The sequence below is a fragment of the Vicugna pacos genome, chromosome 11, assembly GCF_048564905.1.
Source record: "Vicugna pacos chromosome 11, VicPac4, whole genome shotgun sequence".
In the NCBI taxonomy this organism is placed as follows: domain Eukaryota; kingdom Metazoa; phylum Chordata; class Mammalia; order Artiodactyla; family Camelidae; genus Vicugna; species Vicugna pacos.
In genome coordinates this window covers 78,219,758-78,247,581 of record NC_132997.1, presented here as the reverse complement: position 1 = coordinate 78,247,581, position 27,824 = coordinate 78,219,758, and the positions used below count along the sequence as shown (strand labels likewise).

The 27,824-nt window shown below is 58.2% G+C and overlaps 3 protein-coding genes across 7 annotated transcripts; 1 reads left to right on the top strand and 2 right to left on the bottom strand.

Annotated features, from left to right (window-relative positions):
* Positions 1-90: 90 nt before the first annotated feature.
* On the bottom strand, positions 91-12,774 carry FBXL15 (F-box and leucine rich repeat protein 15). 2 transcript variants are annotated; one of them, XM_072971796.1, is made up of 5 exons: positions 12,758-12,774; positions 2,067-2,275; positions 1,740-1,893; positions 910-1,415; positions 91-418 (listed from the first exon to the last, which is right to left on the bottom strand). In XM_072971796.1, exons 2-5 carry the CDS (start codon positions 2,117-2,119, stop codon positions 229-231), a joined length of 903 nt encoding a protein of 300 aa, XP_072827897.1. In that variant the 5' UTR covers positions 2,120-2,275; positions 12,758-12,774; the 3' UTR covers positions 91-228. The 2 variants fall into 2 exon arrangements, with proteins under 2 accessions (XP_072827897.1, XP_006210530.1); XM_006210468.4 differs by lacking the exon at positions 12,758-12,774 and adding an exon at positions 9,708-9,811.
* Positions 4,494-19,909, top strand: PSD (pleckstrin and Sec7 domain containing). Of its 3 annotated transcripts, XM_006210469.4 has the most exons (17): positions 4,494-4,605; positions 5,868-6,604; positions 6,878-6,980; positions 7,715-8,075; positions 8,826-9,266; positions 10,470-10,664; positions 10,831-10,911; positions 11,080-11,192; positions 11,817-11,875; positions 11,994-12,083; positions 15,806-15,849; positions 17,304-17,494; positions 17,581-17,651; positions 17,761-17,918; positions 18,091-18,235; positions 18,505-18,648; positions 19,099-19,909. In XM_006210469.4, the coding sequence occupies exons 2-17, from the start codon at positions 5,951-5,953 to the stop codon at positions 19,327-19,329; spliced, it is 3,081 nt and encodes a 1,026-aa protein (XP_006210531.1). In that variant the 5' UTR covers positions 4,494-4,605; positions 5,868-5,950; the 3' UTR covers positions 19,330-19,909. The 3 variants fall into 3 exon arrangements, 2 of the variants coding, with proteins under 2 accessions (XP_006210531.1, XP_072827896.1); XM_072971795.1 differs by lacking the exons at positions 4,494-4,605; positions 5,868-6,604; positions 6,878-6,980; positions 11,994-12,083 and having other exon boundaries at positions 7,542-8,075; XR_012077555.1 differs by lacking the exons at positions 4,494-4,605; positions 5,868-6,604; positions 6,878-6,980; ... (1 more) ...; positions 18,505-18,648; positions 19,099-19,909 and having other exon boundaries at positions 7,535-8,075; positions 18,091-18,225.
* Positions 19,910-19,999: 90 nt separating this feature from the next.
* Positions 20,000-27,824, bottom strand: NFKB2 (nuclear factor kappa B subunit 2). Of its 2 annotated transcripts, none has more exons than XM_031682692.2 (23): positions 27,677-27,824; positions 26,345-26,435; positions 25,983-26,064; positions 25,826-25,866; positions 25,460-25,558; positions 25,229-25,380; positions 24,881-24,987; positions 24,628-24,786; positions 24,256-24,360; positions 24,042-24,127; positions 23,806-23,944; positions 23,429-23,557; positions 23,089-23,298; positions 22,868-23,009; positions 22,366-22,480; positions 22,059-22,272; positions 21,734-21,903; positions 21,508-21,610; positions 21,229-21,380; positions 21,029-21,098; positions 20,638-20,810; positions 20,383-20,494; positions 20,000-20,278 (listed from the first exon to the last, which is right to left on the bottom strand). In XM_031682692.2, the coding sequence occupies exons 2-23, from the start codon at positions 26,363-26,365 to the stop codon at positions 20,154-20,156; spliced, it is 2,706 nt and encodes a 901-aa protein (XP_031538552.1). In that variant the 5' UTR covers positions 26,366-26,435; positions 27,677-27,824; the 3' UTR covers positions 20,000-20,153. The 2 variants fall into 2 exon arrangements, with proteins under 2 accessions (XP_031538552.1, XP_006210532.1); XM_006210470.4 differs by having other exon boundaries at positions 20,000-20,275.

The window sequence follows — 27,824 nt, the reverse complement described above, 5'->3', positions numbered from 1 at the left end:
TTCTGGTCATTTCATAGCTGGGGTACTGTGTCTATCTGACCTCTCCCAACCTCACAACCCCGATCTCCAACAGGGCAGCAGCACCAGGCAGAGGGGGTAAAAAGCTCTTTATTGGAAGCTTCAGGATTGGGCAGGGCATTGGCCTCTCACCTGAGACCCCCACAGTTCAGTTTCCTTACAGTTCATAGGCCCTGCCACACAGTCCAGCTGTGCCCATCGGCAGGCGTGTCAGACCTGCAGGTTGACAAAGGGTGCAAAGCCCGCCATGTCCTGCAGCAGCACCAGCGCCTGATGCAGGGGCGGTTCCACGTCGATGTCGACGCCGCGCTTCCGCAAGCGGCTCAGGCTGGGCTCCGCCACATGGTGGCAGTGCCGCACCCGCAGTGAGCGCAGTGCCGGGCAGTACTCCGCCAGTGTCCTGGGGGAGGAGAGGGGTGAAGCTAGGGGCATGAAGCCGCTACACCCACGGTGGGGGAGCCAGCAAAGCTCCGTCTCCCTCCAGCTCGGGGCATACTTCTTTCCTCCGGACATGAGGAAAGGGGCCTGGATTGGAGTCATACACTCAATGCCTCCAGTGAACCGGAGACTTCCTGTCTCCTAAACAGCGAAACTGCTTCTCAGCTGCGACCAGGATTGCAAGGATTTCCCCGCGTTGAAGAAAAGCCAGAACTCTTTGTATATGAAATCTCCCCGTGTGTAAATACTGATTGAAAAAAAGTTTTTAAACTCTGGGCTCCCCTAAGTTAGGCATTCCTAGAGGCTCTTCCTGTTCAGAATAGGGGGGGCATGGTAGCAGGGAGGTCCAGAAACCTCAGTTCTGCCTTTTGACAGCTACAGCCCGCTTCTACCCCCAGAAGCTTAAGTAAGTGACTGCCCTCCTCCCATCCCACCGACCCCAGGCCCAGGCACCTGACACCGTCGCTTCCGACGCGGAGGCAGCCGGTTAGGTCTAGGTGCTCGAGTTCTGGGCAGTTCCGAGCCAATTCCTGGACAGCGGCGTCCCCCACATTGGCATTGACCGCCAGCGAGAGGATGCGGAGGCCTGCGCCGCGCCTCTGCGCCAGGTACACGATGGCCTCATCCTTGATCTGTCGGCAGGCGGTGAGGTCCAGCTCCTCGAGGGCTGGACAGCGGTCAGCGAGGCCGCGCAGTGCCAACCCATCTACCCAGTCACAGTGCGCAAGCGATAGGCGCTGCAGGCGGGGGCAGCCCTCGGCCAGCGCCCCTAGCGTGCGGCGGCTCAGTTGCCCGCAGCCGGCCAGCGCCACACTCCGAAGCTGCGGATTCCGTGCCAGCACCGGCACCAGATCGTCGTCCGACAGCCATTCGTGACATGGCGCCAGCGCCAGATCCTGCAGCCCCTCAGCGTCCCGCAGCAGCCAGGCCAATGCGGCCCGCGGGATCTGTGGACCCACCTGCGGGCGGGGAGGCACCTTGACTCTCAGCTGGTACCGGGGTCAGACGCTGCCTATCGCCCCTAAGGAGTTCTTTCCTGGCAGCAGGTCGCCCTCGGGGCTTGACATCTGCCCTCCCAGGAGAGACCCCACGCACCCTCTGAGTTGATTCCTGGTACTCGCCCTTTGAGGGTACTTCACGCTGGATGGATTGCTTTCCGGGCATTCCTGGAGGCCCAAGGGGGATCCGGAAGGGGAGACAGTGGGGCTGGGGGTTCAGGGCTGGGCTGGAGGCAGGGCAAGGGCGGGACCCAGAAGGGGGCGGGGCTCTAGCCACTGGCTCACCTGAGCGGCGTCGAAACGGCGCAGCCCAGCCAGGTGCAGCTGCACCAGCGCCCGGAAGGCCCGGCTGACGCGCTGCAGCCGGAGTAGCTGGCGCAGTGGCACCCGGCTCAGGACGTGTGGGAGCAGCACGTCTTCCCAGGGCAGGTCCAGGAGCCTGCGGGTAAAGGGGCGTTGACGGCGGCGTCCCCGGGCCGCTGTTACCTGCGAGTTCACCTCCGTTATGCTCCTGAGCCCCGGCACCTATAAGCGGCCCCAAAACACGGCCCTGGTTCGGCTTCCCTCCACCAGGTCCTTCTTCCCTCTCTCGGCCCCTCCGCTGCTCGGTACCTGACGGCTCCGGGCTCTTGCTCCCCTCCGGACGGCTCCATCGGTGGCTCCATCGGCGGTCTACTGCGCGTGCGCAGTAAGGTCTTCTCGCTTTGGCCTTGGAGCGGCTGCAGCGAACCCGCCTACTTGGGCTGTAGGGACAGACTGATTCAATCGAGTGCCGGCTCACTGAGGCTGCTATCGGAGAGCATTCCGGACGGATACTGAAACTGAGGGCGGAACAGACCGGTGGTGTAACTTTAGACCTCGCCTTCTCTGCTACAGAGCTTGAGACGTGAGGCTGAAGAACACGGTGATGCAGCAGAGACTGGCTTCTTTTTTCGTTTGGGGCCAGTGGTCGCCTCTAAGGAAGTGATGGGAGGAGCAGGCAAAGCCTAACGTAAAGGGGCGGGGCCAGGACTCCAAGGTTCTGGGCCTTACTTTCTCTGCCCTCTGGTCGCTTTTGGCGAGTTTGAAAAATGGGGAGAAACTATCCAGGCTCTTACTGTCTGGCACGTAGTAGATGCCCAATAATTGTTGAATGTATTGAATGGGCAAAGCTGGAATTTTTCTTCCTTCATCAAGCAAACTTGCCCCAATTTTCCATCCCTGGTTAACTGTGAAGTACAGAGCTATCTAGCCCTTTCCACTCTTTGAAGATTTGGAACGGGTATACACTTTGGTGGGAGAGATATAAGAGGCGCAAAGAAGGATTATATCTCCAGCCAGGTCCCTTTCCTTTACCCAGAAGGTCTAGAGCCCTGAAAAGAATGAGTGCTCAGTTCAGCACGCCAGGAATACTGCTTCTCGGTTGGCCTGGGGTTTTAGCTGTAGGGTCTAGGGCTGGGTCCGCCCAGAGGTAATGACACCCACCAGAGCTCTGAGCTCAGAGACTCTGGGCTGTCCACTCACAGCATCCCCAGATCCTAGTTCAAGGGTCTGCTCACTTTGGGGAACCCCTGGAGCAGTGTTTTCCCCATCATCCATTGGAAGGGAGGGTGTGAAGGAGGCTGAGGGTTACTGCTGTCCCTGAGAGCTCCCCCTCACCAGCAGGGTTGCGCTCTCCCTTCGTCCAACCGTTTCGCCTGCCTCTTCATAAGGAAAACTGCTTCTCAAACATTATCTTATCAGGGCTTTGGGCTCCTCTGCAAGGTGAGCAGGTCTGTTCTGTCACTCCACTTTAAAGGTGAAACTGAGGCCCTCGAGTGGAAGTGCCTTGTCCGGGGTCAAGCGCGTCGGGATAAAGAACTTAGGCATTCTGATTTTCCCCGAATTCCTTTCCTACTCCTCCACCTTCCTCCACCCCACCCACCATGCAGCGAGAAGGGAGAAAACAGCATCGCGGAAGGACCAAGAAGGGTCAACTTAGGTGAGGGACTCGCTCCCTCTTCTTCCGCCTGCTTGGATAGGGGTAGCTGGGAGGACAGATTTCTGCTCTAATAGAGCCAAGTGGTTGCGCACCACTTCTGGCCGCGCGCCTCCTCCTCCTCCTCCTCCTCCCAGTTTTGTTCACGCTTCTGCGCCTGCGCAGTGCGACGAATCTGGCGCTGTCCCTTTCAGCACCACGCGGAGCCCGCGCCTCTCCTCCCCGCGGTGAGCCCCGCGCGCCCCCGCCTCGCACGTTCTTGCGCCCGTTGACCACCCGAACAAACCCCTTCTTCCTTCCAGGGTCACCATCTGCCTGCCCTGGTGTTCCCAAGGAAAGCAGTTGCCATAGTAACTCTAGCAGTGCTTTCTTAAAATAGCTGGGCCCGCTTCTACCTTGGCCAAGGGCACAAGGGTTGCCTGTTTCCCACTTTCTCCAGTCCAGGCGTCATTCCATCTAACCTTTTATCCCCAGACTGGCAGGATGCCTAACCTAAGCAGCAAGGAAGTTCTTTCTGAAGTCTGACTAACATTCCTGCTGCTGCATCCTGGGCAAGTAGTCAGGGTTTCATCTCCTGGGTCCAAGAGTCAGAGCCCCCAGAGGGTTTGAGGCGCTGTTCCCTAGATCTCTCTTCCATAAGCTGATAGTCTCCTGGATTTAGGGGGCGGGTCCAGTCTACACCGGTACAGTGTGCTAGCGCGGCCGCGTGCTCGTGGGGGCGGGAGCGCGTGTGGCATGTAACAGGTCATGTGGCAACCTCCTAGGGACACGCGTGGGGTCTGGAGAGGGACACGCGTGTGCATCTGGGTTCTGCGTGTGGCTCAGGAGGTGGTGGACGAGAGGGACGTGTACACGATTGGGGTGGGGCATGTGATGGTCAGAACAGAACCAGGGGTTTCATACGTCCTCCCCCTCGTCAGGGGCGGGTCTCAGGTTGGCGGGAGAGCCCAGCGGCGACCTAGCGTCTAAAAGGGGGGGCAGCCTCTGGGCCTCAGGGCCCTGGGAGAGGGCGGGGGTGGGGGGTGGGTGGGGGGATTAGCTCTGCCTGAGCCGCGCGTTGAGGGAGGAGGAGGGACTGAGAGGCGGGCGGGCCTGGAGCAAGCGGGAGCAAGCGGGAGCCGTGCTGCCTTCACAGCTGAGCTGGGCCCAGCCTCTCCCCTGCCTCTCTTCGGCCCCAGCTCCAGGCGAGCAGCGGTGAGTACAGACGCGTCTCGAGTCCAGGTCTGCACTGGGAGCACGATGGGCCCCGATTGAGCTTCAGGAACCTGGTGCCTGGCAGTGTTGCTGCTTCTGACCTCTGCCCCTACCCTGCATTGCCACCAGAGGCCCCTTTACCCCTTTATGGTCCCTTCTGGGCTGGACAAGATCTGTTATACCCTTGGGTTGGAGGGCGGGTGGTGGGAGCCAGAGATGGGTAGAGGGCTTTGGTGCAACCTTCCCCTCCAGAGACCAGTGACTGGTGGGGGTTGGGGGAGAAGGTATATGTCCCTGCTTAAGTATATGTGTGTGTGCATCTGTATTTGTGTGTGATTGTGACCAGTAGGTCTCTGTGAGTGACTAAATTGCCTGTGCCTCTGTGTGCCTTGAAGAATGAGGGCCTGTATGTATATTTGGGTATCTCTTTTTGTGTTCCTATTTGATGACAGAGTGTGTGTAAAACAAGCATGTGCCTTTCCATTACACACATATTTGTTATGACTGTGAGAGTGTATGAGGGTGTGTCTTTGAGCAATATGTGTGTGCCTGTGCCTGTGTGTGCTGGAGGGTGTTGCCTATGTATGTGTTTAGCTATGTACTGACATTATTTGTCCTTATGTGTGTGTGCATGAATGTGTGTAGCTGTATGGAGAATAAGAATATCCCTTTTCCATCCAGCATGTATGTGTTAGGTGAAGAGACTTCAGGCCTTTCTCCTCCCTTTCACCTATGCCTCTCAGCCCTTCGTCTCCCTATATGCCACCCCCATTCTTCTTCCCTTTCCTTCCAGGAGGCCTGAGTTCTCCCTCACTGTATGAGGGGCTTCCATAGAGAGGCTGTGGGAGACCCATGGCTAGATGATGGTGATGGCTGCTTGATACTCATGGTCCTGAGGGTGGGGTAGCTGGCTTCCCCCTCCCCTACCAGAAATAGTTCCAAAATGCCACAGGGACTCTGGGCTCACTCAATTTCTGAAATAGCTCCCTCTCTTCTCCCAGGGTGATTCTCAGGGCCCCCAGACAGGAGAGGAGCCAGGGGCCCACTGGGGGTATTATTCTTTTTTCCTCAGACCTCCATGGAAGTAGCCCCAGCAGGAGGACCAATTACCCACAGGAGTGGGATAAGTGATGCCATATTCCTAGGGTGGGCTAAAATCCTGGTCCTTAGTGGCTCTAGGCAGCTTTCCCCTCCCTATCTTTGCTCTCCTGCCCGCCCAACACCCTAGCAGTTCACCCCCTACTCCCTTTCCTCTCTTGCAGGCCTGTCTGAAGAGCATGCTGCCCTCTCACTCCCCGCCTGGCCTGGCCATCCCTGCCCCCCCAGCCTGACCCCCGGCCCCAGCATGGCCCAGGGTGCCATGCGCTTCTGCTCGGAAGGCGACTGTGCCATCTCCCCACCACGATGTCCACGCCGCTGGCTCCCCGAAGGCCCAGTGCCCCAGAGCCCCCCAGCCAGCATGTATGGCAGCACAGGCTCCCTGCTAAGGCGGGTAGCAGGTCCAGGTCCCCGAAGCCGGGAATTTGGACGTGTGACAGCACCCTGTACCCCCCTGCGTGGTCCCCCATCACCTCGTGTTGCTCCCTCACCCTGGGCACCCTCCTCCCCTACTGGGCAGCCCCCACCAGGGGCCCGGAGCTCCGTGGTCATATTCCGCTTTGTGGAGAAGGCCAGTGTGAGGCCACTAAATGGGCTACCTGCTCCTGGAGGCTTGAGTCGGAGCTGGGACTTGGGTGGGGCCTCTCCTCCCAGGCCCACCCCAGTCCTTGGGCCTGGCTCCAACCGAAAGTTGCGGCTGGAAGCATCCACATCAGATCCACTCCCAGCAGGAGGAGGCTCAGCTCTACCTGGCAGCCAGGGCCTTTTACATGGGCCACCAGCTCAACCTCAGGTTGGAGCAGATGGTCTTTACTCCTCTCTCCCCAATGGGCTGGGGGGGCCCTCTGAGCACCTGGCCACATTATTCCGAGGACCTGCTAACACTGGACTCCTGAACCAGGTATGTGACCTCCCTTGGGCTCCCTCGAAATCCAGAGTCCCAGCAAAGGCCAAGGCTTGTTCCCTTGGTGGTCTTGAGCCTGTTGGCTCTCTCTGAATCCTTCAGTTTCTCCTAAATCTGTCTCTTTCTTGTCTTCTGTTTGACCCTATGTCTCTGCACTTTCACCTCTGTTCCTGTATATTTTTCTTTCTGTGTTTCTGTGCCATGTTCTTGTGTCTTTATGTCTGGCTTTATCTCTGGATGCCTGTATCTATGTCTTCCTCTTTGGCTTAGGGGGACACCTGGTCCTCACCTCGGGAAGTCTCCTCTCATGCCCAGAGAATTGCTCGAGCCAAATGGGAATTCTTCTATGGCTCTTTGGACCCCCCCAGCTCAGGTAAGGCCTGGGACTGAGGCAAGGGGAACAGGACAGGGCCTTCTCCACAGCAGCCAAGGTATGGTAGGGAGCCTTCCTTTAAGCCTCCCCCAGTCCTTTCCTGGGCTTCTGAGTCAGCTAATGCCTCTCTAGGTCTCACTATTTCCATCTGTGTTATGATGGGGGTTGGGGGATGGCAGCTAGGTTGGGCACCTGGAGGAAGGTGGGTGGTAGGGAGAGGGGATGGCAGGAAATCTTGATCTCTTTGGGTCATTCCTTGAAGTAGAAAAGAGGCTAATCTCCCTTAGGCCCCTCAAAGCTGTTTGACAAGAACTTTTTTCCTTTTCTGGGGGGAGGAGGAGGTAATTAGGTTTATTTATATTATTATTATTATTATTATTATTATCATTATTATTATTATTATTATTATTATTATTATTATTATTATTATTATTATTATTATTATTATTTTCATTATTATTAACCAGGGATTGAACCCAGGACCTTGTGCATGCTAAGCACTACCCTCTATCACTGAGCTATACTCTCCCCACTGTTTGACAAGAACTTGATTAGAAATGAGCTCCACTGGCACCAGGAATAAGCTGAGTTTGTGGCATGAGGAATGGTGGCTAGACAGTAAAAGAACTTCCTGCCAACATGAGGCAGCAGAGGAAAGTTCCTTCCAGGAAGAGAATCAGGACAGGGAGTTGACCTGAATAACCTCCTGATTAGGATGCCTGTGCACACTGCAGGTGCTAAGCCCCCAGAGCAGGCCCCCCCATCTCCACTTGGGGTGGGCTCAGGGCAGGACTCTGGGGTAGCTGTGGGGCGAGCAGCCAAGTACTCCGAGACGGACCTGGACACGGTGCCCCTGAGGTGCTACCGAGAGACCGACATCGATGAGGTGCTGGCTGAGCGGGAGGAGGCTGACTCGGCCATCGAGAGTCAGCCCAGCTCTGAGGGCCTGCCTGGCACTGCCCTTCCACCTGCCCCACATCCCAGCCCATGCCTTAGCCCTCGTCCCAGCCTGGGCAGTGGCAATGAGGATGAGGATGAGGCAGGTGGGGAAGAGGATGTGGACGACGAGGTGTTTGAGGCCTCAGAGGGGGCCCGGTGAGTGGGGAAGTGGGAGAAGAAAGAGACTTGTGCCTCCCCACTGGCCCAGAGCCAGAGCTGGGCTCAAAGGGACTGGAATAGAGACAAGGGTGGGGCTGGGTGTGTTAGGACCAAGCTGGTGGTGTTGACAGGGCAGTGTAGTAGGAGATTCTAAACACAGAGGCCTGAGGTCTGGCAGAATGTTGGGGTTGTGGGGTAGGAGAGCCATCAGCAAGAACCCAGGAGGGGAGGGACAGCCAGGATAGAGAAGGAAAGGGGTTCTAGTAAAGAACAGAGGGCAGAGTGAGAGGCCAGGGGCCAGGATCAAGCCTGGGGTCATGGAAGCATCAATCCAGATCCTGGATCCTGGTGAGAGAGCGGGGAGTGTAGGGGCTTTCCTCTCTGTCTCACACCCCTTTGCAGCTTGGAGCCTCATCTTCTTTTCCTAAGATGTTGCCAGAAATAGAAATGGGATGGCAGGAGGGGAGAAGATCAGAGAGAAGGAGGAGAAAGGGAGATTAGCAGGCAGTGAGAAAGGAAGGGGATTGAGTGCTGGGGATGGGTAGGGCTGGGGTGCTCCAAGGGCACTGAATAGTTTGATGAACCTGTGGTGGGGACCCCTTACCCAGGTGGCTTTTTTAGCGGGCTGGGGGACCTGTGAAAAGGGGCTGATAATCCCCTTCACAGAGTCAGTATGAAAGTTTGGTGAAATGCTACCTGAGAGCTGTCCTCTAGGTCCCTGATCAGAGATTCTCCCTGCTCCTGCAGGCCAGGCACCCGAATGCCTCACTCTGGGCCTCTCAAGTCTCCTTTGCCCTTTCTACCTGGGACCAGTCCCTCAGCTGATGGGCCCGACTCTTTCAGTTGTGTGTTTGAAGCCATCCTGGAATCACACCGGGCCAAGGGCACCTCCTACACCAGCCTCGCCTCGCTGGAGGCCCTGGCCTCACCTGGCCCAACCCAGAGCCCCTTCTTCACGTTTGAGCTGCCTCCCCAACCTCCTGCCCCAAGGCCTGACCCACCTGCTCCTGCCCCACTTGCCCCTCTTGAACCGGATTCTGGTACTAGCTCTGCTGCTGATGGGCCTTGGACACGGAGAAGGGAAGAAGAGGAGGCAGAGGCTGGAGCCAAGCAGGCCCCAAGGAGGGAGCCCCCTAGTCCTTGCCACTCAGAGGACAGCTTTGGGCTAGGGGCAGCACCCCTGGGCAGGTGAGTGATTCTTTGGTTCCTCAGACCTGAGGACCCTGGGGCCCCAGGAACAGCTGCTCCAAGGGACAGAGCCCAAATGTGAAGACGTAGTTTATATTCCTGACCCTTGATAGGGGTGGTTAGGGGATACAGATGTGTTTTTCCATTTGGAGGACTATTTCTATTGGCTGTGAGTGGAAGCCCCTCACAGCCTGCCCTCTTGGTCTGAGATCCATTAACTTGAGAAACCACGATTCAGGATTGAAGAGTCCATAAAGAACACCCTCCTTTTTCTCCAGAAGGGCCCTTCCTCCCCAGATAGAGCCTCTAACCTTCTTAGAATTCTTCTGGCCTTACTCCCACCCAGCCTAAAGGTTTTTCCGAAAGATGCAGTCACCAGCTTCTTCTATCGCCTCCCTCCCATGTCGCAACCCCATCCCCCTCCAATCGGGAGTCTCTCACCCTTCTCCAGGAAGTCCTTTCACCGGTCTAACCTTTCTGCTCTCCCCTCTGCCAACTACCCTCTCAGTCACTGAAGCCATGGAAACAGGAGGGGGTGGCCAGGGAAACGGGGTTGCCTAGCAACCAGGAGTTTCCGGCCTCTGTCACTGGGGTGACAGGTGGCTTTGCGAGTAGAGCAGCTGGGATGGGAAGGGAAGGGAGGAAGAGACCGGGGTTGAGGGGTGCACTCTTATCCCCAATCCCCTCTATCCCAGACCCTGCTTCTTTGTGGGTGGAAGAGAAGGACCCAGGAGGAGGATCCTTTCTCTAAAAGGCAGGAAGAGGAAAGAGATAGGAGCAGGAAAGTGCCCTTGCTCCCCTCATATCTTTGTTTGAGCCTCCACTGTTCCTTTCTAGCATTCTACCTATCCTATCTTTGCCCGTATTCTCAGAGACAGAGAACTATTTTCTGAGTAGGGCCAGTGTGGGGATGGGGAAATCTAAGTCTAATAGCAAACTTAGGGAGCTTTAGGAAGCAGCCAGAACTCCCACAGTAGCAAGATGGGTGTGGGTTAGATTTGAGGCAGGACTTCCTCAGATATGGTAATGATACTGTAGGCTGATGGAAAGAACCTGTATCATATCCTTCTCTGGAGAAAAAAAAAATGCCTTCCCCATGTCCCAATCTCCCCTTCTCTATCTACTGGGTCTGGAGCCAAAAGAAGGATATGGATGGCCCCCAAGGCCTTGCCCCACCACTGAGCTGCTATTCTACCCTGGCAGTGAACCACCCCTGAGCCAGCTGGTGTCCGACTCAGACTCAGAGCTGGACAGCACAGAGCGGCTGGCCCTGGGAAGCACAGACACCTTGTCCAATGGGCAGAAAGCAGACCTGGAGGCTGCGCAGCGCCTAGCTAAGAGGCTCTACCGACTAGATGGCTTCAGGAAGGCGGACGTGGCCCGGCACCTGGGCAAGAAGTAAAGGCACTGGGCTGGGATTGAGAATAGGGGGAGAGGGGTTGCACCCTGTGGGCAGCACCTCCACATCCCCTCTGTCTAATGCCCCCAGGTCTCTAGGTAACCCCCACCTGGCCCCTTGACACTTCCCCTTGAGACTCCACCTGTCTCTCTGCCCTGCCCACAGCAATGACTTCAGCAAACTTGTGGCTGGCGAGTACCTCAAGTTCTTTGTCTTCACGGGCATGACTCTGGACCAAGCTCTCAGGTGGGTGTCTAGCCCTTTGAGGGCAGCCCCCACTCTCCAGGCCTGGTGTAAAGGGCCTTAGTTATGCCTCCTCTGAGCCCCTGTGCCTCCCCTAAACTGCCTGGAAGTCACCCTTCCCAAGCTGGCTGGGCATGGCCAGGAGCCATGTCCCCTCTTCCCCCTCCCCAGGGTGTTTCTGAAGGAGCTGGCCTTAATGGGTGAGACTCAGGAACGGGAGCGCGTGCTGGCCCACTTCTCCCAGAGATACTTCCAGTGCAATCCCGGAGCCCTTTCTTCAGAGGGTGAGGAGGCCAGGGCAGGGCTTTCCCGGCTGCTCACTGAGGCAGATCAGCATTGCATCTGTGCATAGCAGCATAAGAGTGTGTGCAGGAGTGCATGAATGAATGAGTTTGTAGGCATGAGAGCATGCATGTAGGCAGTACTAGCATGGCTGCACAGATATGGAACTGTGCATGCAAACAGGCATAGTGCTAAGATCTAGCATGTGTTGTGAAGAGACAGGTGCAAGTGTTTGCATGCCATTGTTCACATACATGTGCAAGACAGTGCTTGGCTTGAGTAGGGATTCTATTTGGTCTGCACAGCTATATGGGGCCTACTTGCTTGTGTTTAATGCACAGACACAGAGGCATGTGGGTGTTGGGGCCACGTAGTGGGCAGTCCAGGACATTAGGGAGCTAGGCAGGGTGACCTGAGAAGGAGAAGTCCCTTCTGAGGGATCTGCTGAAAGAGAGAGGTCTTTGCTTAGGACAGATTGGCTAATGGGGTTCAGGACTTACAAAAGTGTGGCTGTGGGCCAAAGAGGGTCTTGAAAGAGGGCAGGGAATGAACCAGAAGGTTGGGGAAAATAGCTGTGGGAAGAGTCCCTGGGAGGTGGTCAAGGCTGAATGTCAACTCTCCTCTAGACGGTGCGCACACGCTGACCTGTGCCCTAATGCTACTCAACACGGATCTCCATGGCCACGTGAGTAGGGGGCTGGTGGGAGGGAGCCCAGAAAACAACCCGTCCAGAAACTTCAAGGCCTGGGAGGCACGCCTCCCCCCACCCCCCCAAGCTCACAGGCCTCTGTGCCCTTCCTTAGAACATTGGGAAGCGCATGACCTGTGGAGACTTCATTGGGAACCTGGAGGGCCTCAACGAAGGCGGCGACTTCCCCAGAGAGCTGCTAAAGGTGGGGGCGGGGCGGGGCAGGGAAGACGTTGCAGGAGGGGAGGGGCAGGGGATCGGCCTCCGAGGGAGGTGATATGAGGGGCCTCTCAGCTCCCAGCTGCTGTTGTGGGAGCCCAGGCTCCCATGACTCAGCCTGGGGACCGCCCCCTCCCCCAGCCCCCACAAGGCAGGCTCTCTCAGAACATGCGCACTTGTCCCGGCGCGCTCAGGGGGGAGGGGAGACTGCTCTCGAAAACACATGATTAGGTGGCCCCTGACCTTGCTTTTGCCTTCACTGTTGCCCGTACTCCAGTGTTCACTGAGGATGGGACGGGGCCCCTGCGGGGAGGAGGTGGGACGGGGACAGCTTCCCTCCTCCCACTCCAGCCCCACCCCAGGGTATATAGCCACAAAGGCCTTCCTGGTACTGCTGCACTGAAGGGACCCGGAGGTAGAGGTGCCTGAGAGGGACAAAGGCTTTTCCAAGGTCTTGAAGCGAGTTAGCGCCAAGCTGGGACTAGATAGCGCGCTTCAGATTCAGTAGGCAGGCCCCGTGGCCAGGCGCCAGAACCTGAGTGGTTAGCTACACTAGAGCTGGTAGGGATAGGAGGAGGAGGGGGCGTCCTGGACCGTGGCTTCACTCATCTCCCAGATCCCCAGATCGGGTGCTGTTTTATCTGGGAGGCCTGCACTCACTTGAAACCCCCAGAGTTGACAAAGGTTTCTCCGGACCATCACATACATGTAACTGCAAAGGAGTGTCCTGGGGCTTGCTGTAAGCTTGAGTGTTGAGCTTTTGACTTTGGGAATATATCTGAGTGGGGCCGTCCATCGTGAGCTGGGGGGGGGGGGCGTGGTCAATTAGTTGGGGTGTATGTTGAGTTAAACTGTATATGTATGATTTAGGGTGCCGGTGAGTCGAAGGGGTTTGTCTGACTTGGGGTGTATTTGTGCTTTAGGGCTTATGATTTAGAGTGTGCGTCTGAGTTGAGGTGTAGGTTGGGTGTTTGTGTGTGTTCGGGTGTATATCTACGAATTGGCAATCTGGTTTATGACATCTGTCCATGAGTACGGAATGTATGTTTGTGAGTTAAACACTAAAATTAGAGGTGTACCTCTGATTTTGTAGTGTCTGTGAGTTGGGATGAATGTGAACTGATGCATCTGGTTAGTTGAAGTGTATGTAAAGTGGGGTGTGTGAACGTGAGTTGGGGTAAACAGACAGATCTTTTAAGTATAGCGGGTCAGTGAGTTGGGTGATTCCACGGCTGCCTCCATCTCGCGCCCGCCGCTGTCTTTTGCCTCTTGGCCTCTCTGGGCTCTGTTAAAAAAAAAAAAAGAAAAGGGCCTGCGGGAGGCGTTCCGACCTCTTCCCTCACATCCCATAACCTCGACGAGCCAGGAGAGGGCTCCAGACCCTGCAGAGGCAGCCACCTTCACAGGCCCAGGCCTAGGCCCTCCCAGCGCAACCTCCCAGCACCCCAAGAGAAGCCCACCGGCCGCCAAGTGCCCCCGCGTCTCCCCGGCGCCTCCCTGTGGCGCCGCGCGGAGGGCCCTCCTCTCGGTCGGACGCCTCCATTTTGCGCCGTCCCCGCCCCCAGCCCTCGCCTCCCCTCCCCGTCGGCAGCCCCCTCCCGTTCTCGCGGAGCTGCAGAGCAGACCGCGCCGCCGCCGCCGCACGCTCCGTGCGTCGGTGGGAGCCGAGCCGGGCCGGGCTCCGGCCGGCCGCTCGCGCCGGCTGTCGGGGGAGCCGTCCGCGGGCCGTGCGGGCCGTGCGGGCCGTCTGGACCGTCCGGGCCGAGGGCAGGCGAGGGCATGGCTGGGAGCCGCGGTGCGCCGGCCGGGCCAGCATGATCGGTGTCAACAGCATCCACAGCAGCGCCGGGCGGCTGCGCTCGCGCTCGCTGTGCTCCGTGCGCTACGGGCGCACCCACCGCGGCGCGGAGACCCTGTGCTACGGCTGGCCGCAGCGCTCGCGCAGTCTCAAGCCCGTGCTCTACACCGACCTGGTGGTCAGCCGCCTGCAGAGCCGCAAGAAGAAAAAGGCGGTGAGGGCGTTGGGGCCGCGGCCCACGCCAGGCTGGGGGGCGTCCGAGGGGGGTTGCTGAGGGCGGCGCGGCTGAGGGGGCGGCTTGAGGGAGGCACCGAATGTGGCACTAGCCAAGGGGGCCTCGGTGGGGCTGAGTGCGGAGCCCGGCAGGGACAGAACCCATGGGTAGCCAGGGATGGTCACGGACTGGAGGGGGAAGGGCACAGACCCTCGGATCAAGTTGGGAATCTCAGACCAAAGGGCCTTTGGGTCTTCTAGATGAGAACGTGAGATGGCGCTCACCCCTGGGGTTTAGGACTTTTCGAAGGAAGACATGGTTGTGGGCCAAAGGAGGTCCCGAGAGAGGGGGCAGGGGATGAACTGGAAGGCTGGAGACAAGGAATGCAGGTTGGATTTCCATGGCCACTTCAGGGTCCTCGCCAGAGTTGGAGAGCTGGGGTTTAGGGCCCGAGCTATGCTGAGTTTGGGCGGGGTTTGTGCTGGGAGAGCTTTGTGCATCAGCCTGGGTTGTGCTTGGGGGTAGAGGTTGTGGGGTGTACCCACCCCCCCTAGACAGAGTGTGCACACGTGGGATGCTTGGCTGGCCTTGTGGCTGGGCATGGCAGTGGACAGTGAAAGAGTCAGACTGTGGTGTGTGGGGAGCAGGGAAGGGAGGAGGCTGCGTCCCATCATGGAGAAGGCACCAACGTCACCACTGCACCCAGCTCACACGCAGGCAGCATCACACGCCACACGCTTAGCCCAACACGCACATGCTGGAGACACACCCACTCACAGACAGGCTGCTAGAAGCGCCCCCACAGTGGGAGGCGCTGGTATAGACCCATGTCGCAGGTTACTCCCAAGAAGAGGGGTCTCCTATGCCACTCCTGGAACCCATCCTCTCCTCTGACCACCCTAAGGCCCCCACAGGTCCCTCAGGGCAACTGCAGGGAGGGGGGGAAGTCACTGGTTCAAGAGCTCACAGGAAGTTTGGGATGTGCAGGGTTTGGAAGCTAAAACTACTGCCTGTTAGAATAATATCCACGCCCCGGTAATATGAATATGGGCGTGGGCAGGGGGCTAGACCACCCTGGCATTTGGCTTGGTGGGGCTGTCTGGGTTGGGGGAAGCTCTCAGCTTGCCCTGGGGTTGGGAGCCTTGAGAGTGTGTTCTCTCTTAGCCAAGGAAGGAGGTAACAGGGTGAGTCCCTGTTCCTGGGCCTCATTTCTCCATGTACTCTGGGTTTATCCTATGGAAATAGGCCAAAATACATGACTGGGGAAAGGAGAGCTTCTTAGGCTGCTCTTTTCCATTCCCTCTAGGGCTGTGCTTCTCCCACCCAGGATCTGAACAGGAGGACCCTTAACAATAACAGCAACAGTAAAGATAATAATAGCAGCTGCTATTTATTGTGCATCAACCACGTGCCAGGATGTCCTGGACTAATTGCTTTCCCCACGTTAAATACGTGGTACTACGTTTGTTCTCCCCGTGGATTCTTGTCCAAAGTCATGCAGCCGAAGTGGCAGAGCTGTGCCTGGGTTGTAGTGCTCTGTCCAGAGCCTGTGTTCTTGGTCATTACACCCTGCTGCCCATCCCCACCCCCAGTTCTATCTCCTCCCCCAAACTGGGAGGGAGGGCTCTGAGCTCTGGCATTGCTGCACCTATCCCAGGATTGACCCCCATCCCCTGATTTATTCCTCCCTTCCCAGGCCTTGTACAGCTCCATCAAGAATGAAAAGTTGCAGTGGGCCATGTGAGTCCTGGGGCTGTTTGGAGGGGTGGGGATGGGGTATGGGGAGGGGGCTGCTTGAAGAAGTTGAGAGCAGAGCTGGGCCCTGTGAGTCCTGGGGCTTGAGGCCAGGGTAGAGGGTGAGGCCATGAGAGGCAGAGAGGCTGCCTCACTTCCTTTTTTGGAGATGCCCGCCTGGATTTGGGGTTCTGTGTCTTGTCTCTAGCTGGGTTGTTATGACAAGCTGGGCTAGGGTAGGTAGCCAGTGTCAGCTGGCCCGGGAGGAGGGGTGCTGAAACAAAAAAGGGAGGTCCCTTGAGAACCCAAGTGGGAAAGTAGAAGTCTTGAGTTAGAGCTTTGACCAGTAGTTCTGACCAGTAGTTCAAGAGCCTCCTCTCAGGTCCTAGGGAGCCCAGAGTGTCACAGAACGAGGGACCACATTGTCTACCCTGGGCAGCCCCGATAGAAACAGACAGACTTAGAATTAAGTCTTGAAGAGTCCAGCCTGAAGGAGGAGGTCCAGTTTTAGCCTTGGGTCCCCGAGTCCGAGGGTATAGCCCTCATCTAAACAGTCAATAGATCATTCGTATTTGCTGGTATCTGCTAAGAGTTCAGTCACCACTCAGTTTAACTTGGAACCCCCAGTCTGCAGGAGAGAAAGCCTTAGAGGAGGCAGAGCTCAGGATTGGAGTGCAGGGGGGATCAGGGAAAGCTTCTGGGAGGATTGGATCTTGGGGCAAGCCTTGAAGGAGGGGAAGCATTTGTTTGGGGACAGAAAGTGGGAAGTTGGTATTTGGGAGGCAAATGTCTGGTGGCTGAAATAAGTGTGGGGTGGGGAGACCAAGAGGAGGCAGGCCTAACTGGAATGGAGAGTGGAAGGAGAGAGATCGTTTTGGCAGGATAGAGTATGGGCTCCATGTGGGAGGCAGTAGGGAGCTACTGCAGGTTTTTGAGTGAAGGAGTGACAAGATAGAATCAGATTCTTTAAATGATATCTGACAGAGCCTGCAGACTGGGATGTACTTGGGGACCACTAGGAAGCTCCTCTTGCCATTTAGCCAACAAGCTACCAGTAAAGGCTGGTGCTGCATGTGGTTGAGAGGCTGAGTCAGATATGTGTCTGCCCTAGTGGAGAAGGGAGTCATGAGTGGGGGTCAGGGGAGAGTATGAGGCTGGTTATATGTGAGGGGAGGACAGCTCTACCCTGGGGAGCTCTAATCTGGGGGCAGAAACATGCTGCCTCGAGGAGCCCTGATGTGAGCGGGGAGGCACAGCTACACCCTGGGGAGACCCGGGCTGAGGCTGCAGACATGGCTCCAGGAGCCTCAGGCTGAGAGGAACCACACCCCATGAGAGGGGCAGTCCCCTCACTCCATCTCCACGAACACTGGAGGAACTTTCCTGGGTGGCAGAGGCCAGGACTGAAGGGGGGGTTGTGGCTCCACGGCCAACCCCCTCTGAGGTGATCACACCTGCAGAGACGAGGAGGAGCTGAGACGCTCTCTGTCTGAGTTGGCCGACCCAAACCCCAAGGTCATCAAGAGGGTCAGCGGGGGCAGTGGCAGCGGCTCCAGCCCTTTCCTGGACCTGACTCCCGAGCCCGGGGCCGCGGTCTACAAGCACGGGGCCCTGGTGCGAAAGGTGCACGCAGACCCTGACTGCAGGAAGAGTACGTGGCCGGGTGGGGAGGCCTGGGGGATGGATGGGAGTGGGCCTGTCTCAGGCCCCCCTGACCCCGTCTTCCTCACCCCCCAGCACCTCGGGGCAAGCGGGGCTGGAAGAGCTTCCACGGGATCCTCAAGGGCATGATCCTCTACCTGCAGAAGGTGCGGGGCCAGCCCAAGGGGTTGGGGTGGAGCTGGCTCAGGGCAGTGGGGTTGGGTTGGGCTGGGCCAGGCTGGGACTGCAGCCAGGACAAGATGGGCACCCCCGCAGGAGGAGTACCAGCCTGGGAAGGCCCTGTCGGAGGCAGAGCTTAAGAATGCCATCAGCATCCACCACGCGCTGGCCACGCGCGCCAGCGACTACAGCAAGAGGCCCCATGTCTTCTACTTGCGCACAGCTGACTGGCGGATCTTCCTCTTCCAGGCCCCGTGAGTGCCCACCTCCTGCCCATCCCAGACCCCTTCACTCCGCTCCCAACTTGCTCCCCTCCCTTGTCTCTGGATTGCCTCATTGCTTCTCAGGCCACACCCCAAGCTGGGACTGGCATCCCTGGACAGGAACCCTGGGCTCAGGTTCCAGGTGGCTGTGCTGTCTCCCCAGGAGCCTGGAGCAGATGCAGTCCTGGATCACTCGCATCAATGTGGTGGCTGCCATGTTCTCTGCACCCCCTTTCCCAGCTGCTGTCAGTTCCCAGAAGAAGTTCAGCCGCCCTCTACTGCCCAGCGCTGCCACCCGCCTCTCCCAGGTAACCCTGGTTGTCCACCTGTTGCCAGTGGGTTGGAGTGGGCAGGCCTAGGCTGACCTCACTCAAAGCTGCTGCATATGATGTAGATGTCCACTGCACCAGGACACTAGCCATGGCGGGTGAGCAGAGGCTGAAAGAGTCTCCACTTGCTAAGCAGCTAACCCAGGCATGGTGCTTTGTTCATCCAAAAGAAGGGGCACCTTTTTAAAGAACTTGCACACTGGCACTGTCTATGCCAGTGACCCTGACCATGCTCCCCTGGCCTCTAGGAGGAGCAGGTGCAGACCCACGAGGCCAAGCTGAAGGCTATGGCAAGTGAGTTGCGGGAGCACCGGGCTGCCCGCCTGGGCAAGAAGGCCCGAGGCAAGGAGGCTGAGGAGCAGCGGCAGAAGGAGGCCTACCTGGAGTTCGAGGTGAGCCTCCCAGCCCAGGCACCTCTTGTCTCCCTACACAGACTCAGATTAGTGGTTAAGGGCGTGGACTCTAAGAGTGGGACCAGCTGGGTGAGCTTGGGCAGGTTGCTTAATCTCTCTGAGCTGCAGTTTCCTCTTCTGTGGGACAGGGATAACATTCCATCGCCACTAGGGTAATACAGTGAGATGATGTCTGTTGAGTGTCCACTTTTGCCAAGTCTGGTAAAGTCTCAACAAACATCAGGTGTTACAGTTGGCAGTCTAGAGAGCCCAGAGAGGGTCACCCACCCAGGGGTCATGTCACAGTCAGTCCTTGGGGGCTTTTGGGGCTTCAGAGGTCAGTAAGAACCTGGTGTCTCCTAGGCTTTTTTGGTGTCCCTCCCTAGTCCAGGTTGGGGTGGGCTGGGCAGAGAGGGGAGAGCAGGCTCATCCCTTGCCCCTCTGCCTCAGAAATCCCGCTACGGCACGTATGCAGCACTGCTTCGGGTCAAGCTGAAGGCAGGCAGTGAAGAGCTGGATGCGGTAGAGGCAGCACTGGCCCAGGCCGGGAGCACAGAGGATGGACTTCCCCCTCCTCACTCCAGTCCCTCTCTGCAGCCCAACCCTTCCAGCCAGCCCCTGGCTCAGTGTACTGGCTCAGAGCCTCGGGCAGGGGCAGGCAGTGGGCGGTGGAAGCCCTGAGTTGGGGATGGGAGTGTGTGTGGGGGGTGGTGCCCACCGGGCACCTGCATGCCGTGGTCCTGCCTGAGCCCGGGCCGGCCTCGGGCCACCTGTGAGGGCCCCTTGGCCCAGGGCCTGACCGCGCCGGACGCGGTGTCCGGGGCAGGGCAGGGCTAGGGTGTGGGCCTCAGGAGCCTTAGGCTAAAGGCCCCTCTGAGATCCCCTTTTTGTGATAATGTTTTGCACTTTTTCTTACAGGGGCTGGGGTGGGAGGGGCCAGGGCCCCTGGACTTTTGATGCTTTTTTTTTTCTTTTGTGGGGGAGACCTGACGTTTCTGCTTTCTGCTGAGACCACCCCCACCCCTGACACCAGCAATCCCCCTCCATCCTGGGGCCTGGCTCAGAGTCCAGGAGTTGGGGCTGAGCTGGTTTCCCTCCCTCTTCCCTGAGGACTCACCCTCTCTCTTTCCAGAGGTGGAGGAAAGGTGTCCATGCCGAGGCCCGTGCACAGGCCAGGGGCAGCATGGTCTCGCTTTCCCTCCTTCAGTGGGCCCTGCCCTTTGTACAGCCTCCACCTCCATTAAAACTGCTCTAGACTTGCTGGCTGGGCCTCCTTCTCTCTCAAGTGACTGGCCTGAGGCCTGAGAGTAGGCATTTGGTTCCAGGGGATAAGAGTCACAATAGGAGCTGCTTTAAGTTAGAGAGGGGCCAGGCCCCCTCCTTTTCCCATGAGAATCTTTTATTTGCCCCAACTGAGGGATGGGCGTGGGGTGTTAAATAAGAACTGGAATAGGCAGGGACACTGTACAGAGGGGCCCAGAAAAAGGGCTGGTGGGTGGGTGGCATCAGTGCACCTGAGGCTGGGGGTGCCCATGGCAGAGCCCTCCTGGTGGCTCAGGAGGTGGGCCCAGCTTCTCTGCTTCCTGTTCCACCGACTGGCTCCCGTAAGCACTGTCCTCCTTCACCTCTGCTGGGGAAGTGGACATGGGGATGGGCATAGGGAAGAATCAAGGCCTTAGGCCTCCTACCCTCCAGGCCCAGATCCACCTTCCGGGTAGGACCGGATCCCTTTACCTGTACTGGGCAGCTTTTCTCGGGTCTCAGGACCCCTCAGCAGCCTCACTTCCTCCTCCAGGCCCATGTCAGACAGGGCATCCAGCAGGCCCGCCAAGTCCCCACCGGCCAACTGAGGAGAAGGAAAAGAAAGGCATGAGACCTGAGTTATCATTAGGGTGTGGGGTCAGGAGCCCTGGAGCCAATGAAGCACCAGGGATCTGAGAATGGGGAAGGGAAGCTGGGGCGTGGAGCACAGGATAGGGAACGACTGACCTTGTAACTGCGCAGGAGGCTGCCGCTGGGTGAGGCCGTCTTTCGATACGTGTCCACCAGACTGCGCAGCCCCAGCCGTTCTGCCAGCGCTGCCCAGCTGCCCTGGGCTCCTGGCCCATCTAGCAGATGCTCCAGGTTCTGTAGGACCGTATCCTCGAGTGGCAGCTCTGGCCCTGAGGGGGACACAAACATAAACATATCAAGCACAGACACCGGGATACCACCTTTCTCCCCTGGTAACCTGACAGACAAGGCAGGCGGGGCCAATGGGGCAATTTACAGAGGACGGGGATGAGAAAGGGAGACCTCCTTCAGTGGCCCTGGAGAAGAAGAGACCTCTATAAGCAGGGGTCTGGGTTCTGGGGTCTGGCAGTGGGTGGGGAGAGCTCACCTGCAGGGCTAGGCGGGGTCAGCGGGGGCGCCGTGGTGTCCTGAGCAGCATTTAGCAGCAAGGTCTTCACCTGGGGAGACAGCCTCAGCCTTGACTACCCACCAATGCAGTCCTTAAGCGCAGGTACCAGATACTCAGGACCCCATCTATAAGCCCAGCTGCTCCATTCCCTGGTATTTCTATTCCCAGGCTGGCCGTACCTTGCTGCTGCGAGTGAGGTCAAGAGGTGTGTGGCCCCGGAAGCTGCCTCGGGTGTCCCTCTCAGGGCCCTCGGAATCTGAGTCACTACCAGAGGTTGGGGGCGAAGGCAGTGGGCATAGAGGCTCCTCGTTCTCTGCGTGGATGTCAGCACCTGGGAGAGGGAGGTAGTCATAGGGAGGTACAATAGGAGCCCACATTAAGGACTGCAAAGTTGGGGGACTGGGAGGCATCCCTTTTCCTTCTGCCAACCCCCATATGCCCCTGAGGGTGAGACTGACCAGCCTTCAGGAGGAGGCGGGTGAGGGTCGGGGAGCCTAATCCAGCTGCCAGGTGTAGGGGTGTGTTTCCCGCAAAGGTGCGGGCATTCACGTTGGCACGGAGCTGTGGGGTGCAAGGGGGTGGTTGATCACAGCACAGACTGATTGGCTGCCCCTCACCCTACAACTTTACCATCCTTGGTCCTACAACCCTTGGCCCCATGCCTTCCACAATCCTCAGTCCCACCTTGGTGACCAGATGGGTGACCAACCCCAGCTCCTCCATCTCAGTGGCTAGATGCAGGGCTGTTCTGCCCCCCTGCCGCTCTGCAGCCTCCATGTCAGCCCCGCTGTCCACCAGCAGATCCAGGCACTCGGGGCTTCGGGCACGGACCGCCAGGTGTACTGGGTACAGCCCTAGTGACACAGGATACTCAGCCTGCAGCTGTGCCCCCAATGTGGTCCCTTGACCAGCTGACCTCGACACCTCATGTCCACTTTAGGAACTCACCAGTACCCTCCCTGGTCCCCACCACCCTTGCCTGCTGGACTAGATGAGGTGATGAGCTCACCTTCGAAGTCTGGCATGTGCAACAGTTGGGGCATGGTGGGAACCCCACTCTGAAGCAGGGTACGCAGCAGGTTGGGGGTGCTGGCACCTGTACGGAGCGCCAGATGTACTGCTGAATCTCCATGACGATCCAGCAGTGATGGATCTGCGCCCACTTGCAGTAGGAAGCTCACCACACTCGTCTGCCCCGTTATCACTGCCAGGTGCAGGGGCGTCTGGGGAGGCACGCAGAGTGAGCCAGGCCTGCTCCTGGCCTAGACTCACCTGACTTCTAACCCCTACCCCCCTCACCAGTAGATGCCGCTCACCTGGTGCAGGTGGTTGGTGAGGTTAACAACGCCGAGGTGCCGGGCGTGGTAGATGACGTGCGCTATCTGCTCAATGACGCTGGTTTGCCCGTGGATAATGGCCAAGTGCAGCGGCCTGGGGTTGGGGAGTGAGACTCTGGCTTAGCAAGCCCAGCCACTCAGAGCATCCTCTACCCTCAAAACCCCACCACCTCCATAATCTTCCTCGCTGGGCCCTGTCCAGCCCAGACATCTCCAAGGGCATCACTGCACCAGAACTTAATCCTTCTGAGCACCTTTTGGGGTAAGTACGTACTATTACTCTGCCTCTGTAACAGCCAACAAAACTGAAGTCTGCAGAGATTAAGTATCTTGAACAGAACTACTGCATGGCGAGGCTGGACTTGAAACCGAGTCTGTCCAACGCCGGGGCCCTGGCTCTTTTCTTTACAGGTCCTTTTCCCGCCCCACACCCCTGTCAAGGGCGCCGAGCTCGGGACCGCACCCCCTCCCGTCCACCTACGTGTCTCCGTTCTCGTCCTGCGCCGTCAGCAGGTGGCGCTGTCCCGCCAGCAGCGCGCGCGCGTCCGCCGTGACGCCGTAGTCGAGCAAGGCTCGGGCGCTGCGCTGCGCCAGGCCGAACAGGCGCGCGTTGTATTCTTGGGCTGGAGGCGACAGGGGGCGTGGGTGTGGGCGCCGGCTACACTCCCAGCTTCCCGACGACCCGGATTCCCGAGGCCATACCTCGCTGCAGCAGCTCTGGGGCCTGCTGTTCGCGCTGGGGGCTGCCAGAGGGGTCGCCCGGCTCTGCTGCTTCCTCCCCAGCACCCACGCTAGGCGCCCCGGCGGCCATCTGCGCTCCGCCCCCGCCTCCCGGATAGCAGCCCATGGGGGCCGCACCGGACTGGTAGGGGCTATAGGCCAAGGAGGAGGGGAAAAAGCCGAGGCTGCCACCTGTGGATACAGGCAGGACTGTTGGGAGAGGGCACCAGAAGGGCTCTCCCAGATTTCTTCCCCCACAACTTTCCTCCCCTTTATTCCTCTCTCCCCTCCGTCCCCCTTGCTGCCACCAGTACCCCCTCACCTCCTCCTCCAGCTCCTCCATAACCTCCAGCCGAGCCCCCAGAGCCTCCACCCATGTGGGAGCCACCCCCAAAGGGCTGGGAGAAGGTGGGCAAGGCTTTCCTCCGCTTCCGTTGCACCTCCTCTTTGTCTGGGAACAGAGGGAAATGAGATGTTAAAACCCCAACTCACCCCACCCCCACTAAGACCTCCAGAGCCCGGTTCCACGTTTGGTAATGGCCTTTCCCCCAAAAGCCCTCAGGCAGTCTCCTAGGACCACCTCTTCCTGGGACCTTCCCTACTCCTGATTTGACTAATGGGTCCCCTGTTCTAGTTCTTGGGACCCTCCAACCCAGCCCCTACCCTCCAGCCCCCCTGGGATCTTCAGCCCAGCTCCACCTTCCACCAGAGGGTAATAGGTGAACTGTTTGGAGTCAGAGACATCCCCCCCACGCTTGCGTTTCAGTTGCAGGAAAACTGTTACAGGACGATCAATCTTCATTTTGTGATAGGGAGGTGTCCGGAACACAATGGCATACTGGAGGAAAGGAGGGCATAAGATGTCACTGAGGCCTTGGCCTAGTTCAGGCCCAGGCCCAGACCCAGGCCCAGGCCCAGCCCCGGCCCTAGGATACCTGTTTATGAACATCTGTGGGAGAGAAGTCCCCAAAGGCCTGCCATCCATTCTCATCATCCTCGTAAAACCGAACCTCAATGTCATCTACAGAGAAAATTGAAGTTTGGCCACAGCTCCTAGTAGAATCTCCAGGGCCATTTGTCCTGAGGCTGTCCGGGTCCCCAAGCTTGACACCCAGTGTCCCTAGCTCCCAGCCTGGGCTCCAGCCTCACCTTTCTGCACTTTGTCACAAAGCAGATAAACCTCATCTCCACCCCGCACGGAGCCAGCTGTCTTGTCCATTCGAGAAATTTTCAGGTTGGAGGCTCCCGGAGACTCTGTGGGGATGCGATATCAATTACTTGAGATGATGTAATAGCCGTGGTCCCAATTCTAGAGCTGGGTGCTTTGTATCATCTGAACAACCCCAAAAAGTACTGGAACTGCTAGTATCTTCATTTACTCAAGAGGAAAGCCACTGTCAGAGAGGGGAAATTACTTGGTTAAGATCAATCAGCTCATACATGGGGGAGGCCAAGTCCAAACCCAGGCCTATCTGACTTCACAGTTTGGGGTTCCCCTCCATGCTCCCTCTGGATACTCACTGCTGTCGTGGATGGGCTGGGAGATAACTGGCTTCAGGGGCAGGGAGAAGGAGCCATCGCTGGCTCGAAGGAAGGCAGAAAAGCGCAGCCGCACAATGCTCAGATCCATCACCTTCTTCAGCTCCTTGGCCTCCTGCTCCAGTTCCCGACGCTCGGCCTCTGGGCAGTGGGCATACATGTGACCCCTGGACTCCTCCCTCTTTTCTACTCCTTCCATGACCACCTCCCACGACTCCCTCCATCTTCCCCATACCCGTAAGGCCGTGGGGCCTGGAGCGTAGTCGTTGCCTCTGAAGTTTTTGTATCATAATCTCCATCATGTTCTTCTTGGTCACATGCAGGACGCCCAGGTTGTTAAATCTGGGTGGGGGAGGGGAGGAGTCAGAGGCCTTGCAGGTAATTCTTTCCTCCTGAGGCACCCTCCCACTGCCAGGGCTCAGCTCAGCCCTACTTCCTCTAGGAAGCTTTTCTAGTTTTTACTTGGGGTGTGGGTTCTGGGGCCAACCAGAGTGTCTTCCCGTGGTCAGATGTTAAGCTCACAGAGTTGGGCTGGGGCCTAGGACTGGCAAGTGGGAGCCAAGGGTAGGTAGGGGGCACCTACTGGGCAGTCATGTCCTTGGGCCCCACAGACACTGCGCAGACCCCCAGCTCCGAGCATTGTTTGCCCACGAGGCTGTGGGCGTGAGCACGAGGCGGGTCACTGTGTGTTACCAGGTCCACCTCAATCTTGGCCGGTCCCTCATAGTTACAGATCTGCGAGAGGCAATGGCTGTCAGTAATGCCCATGGACACACTGTCCACTAGCCCACCCTCCAGCACCATCCTGGCTCACCTTGACAGTGGGATAAGTCTTGCGGCCCTTTTCGCTGGAGGCACCTGGCAGTCCTCCATGGGAAGGGCCTTCACAGCCATATCGAAATCGGAAGCCCCGCTGAAGGTGCCAAGGCAGAGTGACACTTTGACGAGGAGAGACCCCCCCCATCCCCCAGCCAGCCACATCCCCAACCAGCAGTGACCATAATGACTGGACGTGTCTATCCTGAATCACAACCACACCACTGTGATCATCAGCAGCCACCTATCCCAACAATGAAGTGGGTCTGTGGTCAGTGACTCTCCCTGTGGCCACCCAGCTACAACTACCCAGCTTGCCCCTAAAGCTGAAGCCATCCCACAACCATCCCTTCCACTCACTCACCTGCTTAGGCTGTTCCACAATCACCAGGTAGGGGCCATCAGCTGGGGACAGAGGGGCCTTGCTGAGCCAGGACCTCTGAGCCCATTCCCAAGGCAGAGGGCACATGCTCCTACCTCCCCGCCCTCCAAGACAAGGGGAGGTCAGGGGACTTACTAACCTGTCTCTGGGGTCGGCTCCTTGGGCTCCACAATGGATGGGTTGAATTTGAAATCATCATATTCAATGATGCCATCCAGACCCTGGTTTGGAGACAGACTGGGGTGGCAGCTGATTCTGAGCCATCCCCAGAGTCCTGCACCTCTCAGCTCTCTCTAAGCTCTTAATAATCACTCTTTTTCCTCCCCAGGCCCATAAGAAACTCCTATTGGAAGCAGTTTGCAGACAGACTGACTGATAGGCTGCGATAACCTGAGGACATTACAGGCGTAGGGGAGTAAAGGGGATTCGGACAGATAGGCAGACAAGCAGACAGGCACAGGGGGCAGCCGGCTGGCTTTGGGGCCAGGCGGCGTGACTCACTGGGTTGTAGCAACTGTCCATGTCTCTGGGCTAGGCCCGGCTCTGTCCGGTGGCTCCGGCCGGGTTCTGTTTCCCAGTTTCAGGCGCCCGCCTTAGGTGGGGAGAAGTGGGAGGAGGGAGAGACAGATCAGGACCGGAGTTCGTAGAGGGGCCCAGATTTGGGGGAGGGTCCGATCTCTTCCAGCCACCCGTCCGGGCGTGGCGGGCAAGATCCGGTGGAGGGCGAGATCCGGAGCTGGGCTGGGCCGGGGAAGGGGCAGGAAAGTTAGAACAGCTTAGGAAAGTCCCGAAAATACCAGGGGGAGGCGGGGCCGGAGGGGGCGGGCCTGGAAATGACGCCACTGGCCACGCCCGCGAGGCGGGATGGGAGATAGGTCTGCTGGCCTGCGGGCGTCCGCAGTGTCTGTGAAAGCAGAGGGGCAACCAGACCCCGGGAGGGCCCCGCGGGATTGGGGGGGCGCCTCTCCCCTCCCTCCAGGGCAGGCGCCGGGGACAGGAATGTCTTTCAAGGCTGGGGAGGCTTAGTCCGGGGCCAGGCCCGCCTTCCCCCTTCCCCTCCCCCGTCCTGGAGCAACCATGGGATTTTCTACCCCGACGGAGGCCACGGCTGATTCACCCCGGGGGCTTTTGGGGGGACATTCCTCCTGTAGGAAGTCCTCCTCCCCGAAGTCCTGTAGGTGGGGGCTCTTCCCGCTGGGGGCCCCGGTGTTCTGCCTCGAGAACTGGTCTCTGGGGCCACGGGGCGGGGGTGGGGAAGGAAACATGTCTCTTTGGGATGGGCTCCTCTATTCCCTTTTCCCGATACACCTCAACAGCCGTTGATTCCTACATCGCACCTGTTTGGGTACCCAGACTCCCCTCCCCAGTCCCATAGCCTCGTATAATACATGAGTGTGTCTGCACCTCAGGTATACAAGTGTGTTTCGACCCATGTGCTTGCATGTTGTGTGAGCGTGGCGTGAACATGCGTGTACAGGTGAGCGTCCTTAAACTTCTCAGTGTGGATACATGTCTAAGCATGTAGGTAAGGGCACAGGTGAACATTTATTTGAGTTTGTGCGTGATGGTGTAGGTCCAGGCATCTGTGCATGGGTGAGCGAGTCAGAGTGCACGGACGATGCTGTGCACACACCGGCATACGTGTAGGTGTACATATGGCCCGTGTGTGTGTCTTTGTACAAGGATATCGATGTGTATCCTTGTGTTTTGTTTGTGTGTGTGCTCTCTGTGAGTGTGCAATATGCCGCTCTCCAGCCCTGGGGCTCGGTCAGCTAAGGGTCCGCCTCCCGCCCTTCCCCCTCGCCCCCCAAGGGTCTGAACCCGGCCACTCACCGCTGCCGCGGCTCCGGCTCCAGATGCTCTCACGGCCTGACCCACCTCGGACCGGTCGCGACACCTGTCCAGCCACTAGGACTCCAGCCGGGAAAGCCCCTTTTCCGCCCCCGGGAGGGGGGAATTCCCGTGACGTTTCCGTGCGTCA

Bases quoted from the DNA above. Each gene is read 5' to 3' on its own strand.
- FBXL15 (XM_072971796.1), bottom strand. From the start codon at position 2,119: ATGGAGCCACCGATGGAGCCGTCCGGAGGGGAGCAAGAGCCCGGAGCC. The intron at 1,894-2,066 runs GTACCGAGCAGC...CTTTACCCGCAG, and splicing joins CAAGAGCCCGGAGCCGTCAG to GCTCCTGGACCTGCCCTGGG. The intron at 1,416-1,739 runs GTGAGCCAGTGG...CCCCGCCCGCAG, and splicing joins GCCGTTTCGACGCCGCTCAG to GTGGGTCCACAGATCCCGCG.
- NFKB2 (XM_031682692.2), bottom strand. From the start codon at position 26,365: ATGGACAGTTGCTACAACCCA. The intron at 24,787-24,880 runs GTATGGGGAAGA...CCCACTGCCCAG, and splicing joins CAGGCCCCACGGCCTTACGG to AGGCCGAGCGTCGGGAACTG. The intron at 24,128-24,255 runs GTGAGGCTGGAG...TTTTCTCTGTAG, and splicing joins TTGTGACAAAGTGCAGAAAG to ATGACATTGAGGTTCGGTTT.
- PSD (XM_006210469.4), top strand. From the start codon at position 5,951: ATGGCCCAGGGTGCCATGCGCTTCTGCTCGGAAGGCGACTGTGCCATC. The intron at 10,665-10,830 runs GTAAAGGCACTG...CCCTGCCCACAG, and splicing joins GCCCGGCACCTGGGCAAGAA to CAATGACTTCAGCAAACTTG. The intron at 17,919-18,090 runs GTGAGTGCCCAC...CTGTCTCCCCAG, and splicing joins ATCTTCCTCTTCCAGGCCCC to GAGCCTGGAGCAGATGCAGT.